The 4,720-nt window shown below is 33.3% G+C and overlaps 1 protein-coding gene across 1 annotated transcript in view; it reads right to left on the bottom strand.

Moving 5' to 3' along the window:
• Positions 1–2,373, bottom strand: part of LOC110465673 (protein cycle-like) — a 32,056-nt gene extending 29,683 nt beyond the window's left edge. Inside the window, exons 1-2 of the mRNA XM_021521641.1 lie at positions 2,222–2,373; positions 993–1,064 (exon numbers count right to left, since the gene is read on the bottom strand). Of these exons, the coding sequence (XP_021377316.1) occupies positions 993–1,064; positions 2,222–2,301 (152 nt within the window). The 5' untranslated portion in view covers positions 2,302–2,373. The remainder of the gene's footprint in view (positions 1–992; positions 1,065–2,221) is intronic.
• Positions 2,374–4,720: the final 2,347 nt, after the last annotated feature.

Consider the following 4,720-nt stretch of genomic DNA (forward strand, 5'->3'; position numbering starts at 1 on the left):
AGAAGTCGTTTGAAGTGTTTGACACATTTGACCCCTGTGACCTTGAAAGTAGGTCAAGGTCATTTTCATTCTCAAACTTTGTTGGGCTCTATCCCAGGAAGCCATCAGCCAAATATGAAGATTCTATACCTTTTAGTTCTTTAGAAGAAGTCGTTTGAAGTTTTTGACATATTTGACCCCTGTGACCTTGCAAACAGGTCAAGGTCATTTTCGTTCTCAAACTTTGTAGGGCTCCTACCAATGAAGCTTTCAGCCGAATATCATGACTCTAGGCCTGTTCGTTCTTCAGAAGAAGTTGTTTAAAGGAAAAGTTGACAGACGAGGACGGACGACGGATGCCGCGCCACGGCATAAGCTCACTTGGCACTTTGTGCCAGGTGAGCTAATAAATGGGAAAACCATTAAGTTTTCAATTTATTATATTTCAAAAAATATTACGGCAAAATATTACTGCAACAACGAAGAACAGGATTTAGAAGTGTATTGTCTTGGTGCCATATTCTTATGATGTTACCTGCCAACAAAATTAAGGCTTTGTACCTTTTTGAATTTATTTTATTATTTGGTGCAATTTGCTTGCAATAATGTTACCAATTATGTAATAACATTTATTATATATGATTTATAACTTTGTGTATGTACAAAAGATATAACAGCCACTTATTCTACCGTCTGCAGTTGGAACAAAAAAACTGTGGCTTTGAATGCAGTTAATAGAAAATACTATTCTGATTGGTCAATAAAATCAATAATGGGCTTATAAGACCTAATACCTTAATAATGTACACTTAGCTAAGTAGCTATATGGATCTAATACATAGAAAGACAAGAAGTATGTCAACTTTGGCTTCTAAAGGTGACCTTAACTCTTCGGCAAATAACTTTTGAGAATGGTACACAGTATACCAACAAGCTAGTGATAGTTAATAAATGCATAACATTTTTTTTTTTTAAATATTATCATTTATTCAAGCACTGGAAACCATATATACTTTGACATCTTCATTGATCCCGCCTCAAGTAGACTGTCATCATCATCAAAGTCTTCCAAAACATCGAAGTTGCTGTAAAATAAATCAATAAATGCATTTTTTTTCTCATTACTGGTAATGCAAGTCCAATTAATTAAAACATGATTAAAGCAGATCTAGATCCAGAGACCATCTGGAGGGGTTTCCAATTGTCCTTGGTGGGGGGTGGGGGATTCAAATGGAAAAGATGGGGGGGGGGGGAGAACCTTGAGATCAAAACAGCTTATGTTTTGGTTGTTGAGGTACAAAAGATATAACAAAGAAACAACACGAATGTCACCGTAGATGAAGATGTTACAAGTGAGTAAGAATATATGCATCATTTTAACTATATCATGCTCATTTGGGAAAACTTGCTGGTTACAATGAGTACTAGTCACTTCAACCCAATCTTCAGTGAGTAATTTATTTATGATTTTTGTTTTTGTTGTTTGTTTTGATTATTTTCATTTGCCGTTAAAAAGGATAAAGTTAAATTTTGTGGCAGAATTATGTTTACAATGTAAACATCTCCATTCGTTGAGTTTGCAACAGAATCAATCCTGATCAGTAGACATGAGAAATGTACATATATACCACATACAAGAAAACTAATGCACTACACTACCGTCCAATCACTGTTATTCTCCATATCATTTAAACTTGTTTTTAAAAACAATTCTTATTACATTTGATTTATAAACTAAAATAACATACTGCACTGTCTTTATATAGCATGTATGAGGACAGTTTGCTGCAGTTCCACTTTCGCCTTTTTCATCCTCCATAATGAGGGCGTTAATTTACCATGACAACAGATGTTAACATGCAACATATTCTTAATATCAATTACATGTTTGAAGGATAAAATTCACACTGAGCAAATATGAATTGTATAAGTGAAGGATGAAAGCTTGATTGGGTAAAGTTTTCCTTGTAAATAGTAATATTTACTTTGAAAGCTGTCTATATATACCAGGGATGACAGAATTCTTAATTCATTGTTGATATAAACATACCACATGATCCTCCTAATGTTGACAGATTACAGGTTATGATAAACAAGATGATAAAAAAAATTACCACTTTCTCTTTGAATGAAGATGACAGCTATTTTAGGTACTTTTAATATTGCCAATGCCATCTATAAAATGTTACCACCCCTGTCTTTGGTCTTCAGGTTTGAAGAAGACGGCCATCTGGCACTGTACCTGATTATCCTCTTGCGTGACTTTTCAGAACTGCCTTGGCGTGGTAGCAGTCCCGTGAATTCCATCATGGCATCACACATTACTGTATATATGCCAAACACGATCAGCTTCACCTGGAAAATCTCTCACAGCCTCCTGCCAGACACCTCAGCATAACTGCAACACAATACAATATAATGACATTGCTATAAAATTCTATTAGCATGACCTTACAACGGAACACATTCTATTTCTCACACTTGCTAGCCTTTACATTTTTTTCACTGGAGAGAAATAATGTGACAAAATGGTACAAGGGTATACTACAAGGGTGAAACAATCTATGCCTATCACATTTCATGCAATATCCATTTGGATTCATTGTATAATACAGTGCCACACTTAAGGATCAATGTCCCATTGCAAGAAAACACTCAAGAATTCCACCATGGTTCTTTTTGTATAAATATCAGTTACCTCTCCTTAACTCATTCACCACTGAAGACACATTTGAACCCTTCCAATTCAAAGGTTGGAATCGTTGATTGTGAAACTTCAGGGGTGAATGAGTTAATTTCGATATTAATATAACTGTAGTGCAATGAGGCTAATCCACTTCTTTGACCAGATAGTTCAATTGGTCAGAGCAACAATATAAGGTACAATCTAAGATCTAACAGTATAAGGTAAAATCTAAGATCTAACAGTATAAGGTACAATCTAAAATCTAACAGTACAAGGTACAATCTAAGATCTAACAGTATAAGGTACAATCTAAGATCTAACAGTATTAGGTACAATCTAAGATATAACAGTATAAGGTACAATCTAAGATATAACAGTATAAGGTACAATCTAAGATCTAACAGTATTAGGTACAATCTAAGATATAACAGTATAAGGTACAATCTAAGATATAACAGTATAAGGTACAATCTAAGATATAACAGTATAAGGTACAATCTAAGATATAACAGTATAAGGTACAATCTAAGATATAACAGCATAAGGTACAATCTTAGATATAAGAGGATAAGGTACAATCTAAGATCTAACAGTATCAGGTACAATCAAAGATCTAACAGTATGAGGTACAATCCAAGATCTTACAGTATAAGGTACAATCTCATATATAACAGTATAAGGTACAATCTAAAATCTAACAGTACAAGGTACAATCTAAGATCTTACAGTATGAGGCACAATCCAAGATCTTACAGTATCAGGTACAATCAAAGATCTAACAGTATGAGGTACAACCTAAGATATAACAGGATAAGGGACAATCTAAGATATAACAGCATAAGGTACAATCTAAAATCTAACAGTACAATGTACAATCTAAGATCTAAAAGCATAAAGTATAAGGTACAATCTAAAATCTAACAGTACAATGTACAATCTAAGATCTAACAGTATGAGGTACAATCTAAGATATAACAGGATAAGGTACAATCTAAGATCTAACAGTATAAGGTACAATCAAAGATCTTACAGTATGAGGTACAATCCAAGATCTTACAGTATAAGGTACAATCTCATATATAACAGTATAAGGTACAATCTAAGATCTTACAGCATAAGGTACAATCTAAGATCTAACAGCATAAGGTACAATCCAAGATCTAAAAGCATACGGTACAATCTAAGATCTAAAAGCATAAGGTACAATCTAAGATCTAACAGCATAAGGTTCAATCTAAGATCTAACAGCATAAGGTTCAATCTAAGATCTAACAGGATATGGTACAATTGAAGATCTAACAGTATAAGTTACAATCTAAGATCTAACAGTATAAGTTACAATCTAAGATCTAAAAGCATAAGGCACAATCTAAGATATAACAGTATAAGGTACAATCTAAAATCTTACAGTATCAGGTAGAATCTAAGATATTACAGTATTAGGTACAATCTAAAATCTTACAGCATCAGGTACAATCTAAGATCCAACAGTATGAGGAACAATCAGGGATCTAACATTATAAGGTACAATCTAAGAACTAACAGCATAAGGTACAATCCAAGATCTAAAAGCATACGGTACAATCTAAGATCTAACAGCATAAGGTTCAATCTAAGATCTAACAGCATAAGGTTCAATCTAAGATCTAACAGCATAAGGTTCAATCTAAGATCTAACAGTATTAGGTACAATCTAAAATCTTAGAGTATCAGGTACAATCTAAGATATTACAGTATTAGGTACAATCTAAAATCTTACAGTATCAGGTCCAATCTAAGATATTACAGTATAAGGAACAATCTAAAATCTTACAGCATCAGGTACAATCTAAGATCTTACAGTATCAGGTACAATCTAAGATATTACAGTATAAGGTACAATCTAAAATCTTACAGTATCAGGTACAATCTAAGATCTTACAGTATAAGGTACAATCTAAGATCTAACAGTATGAGGAACAATCAGGGATCTAACAGTATAAGGTACAATCTAAGATCTAACAGTATCATGTACAATCTAAGATCTTATAGTATCAGGTACAACCTAAGATCTTA

Source organism: Mizuhopecten yessoensis, unplaced genomic scaffold (genome assembly GCF_002113885.1).
Source record: "Mizuhopecten yessoensis strain PY_sf001 unplaced genomic scaffold, ASM211388v2 scaffold1591, whole genome shotgun sequence".
Taxonomy (NCBI): Eukaryota; Metazoa; Mollusca; class Bivalvia; order Pectinida; family Pectinidae; genus Mizuhopecten; species Mizuhopecten yessoensis.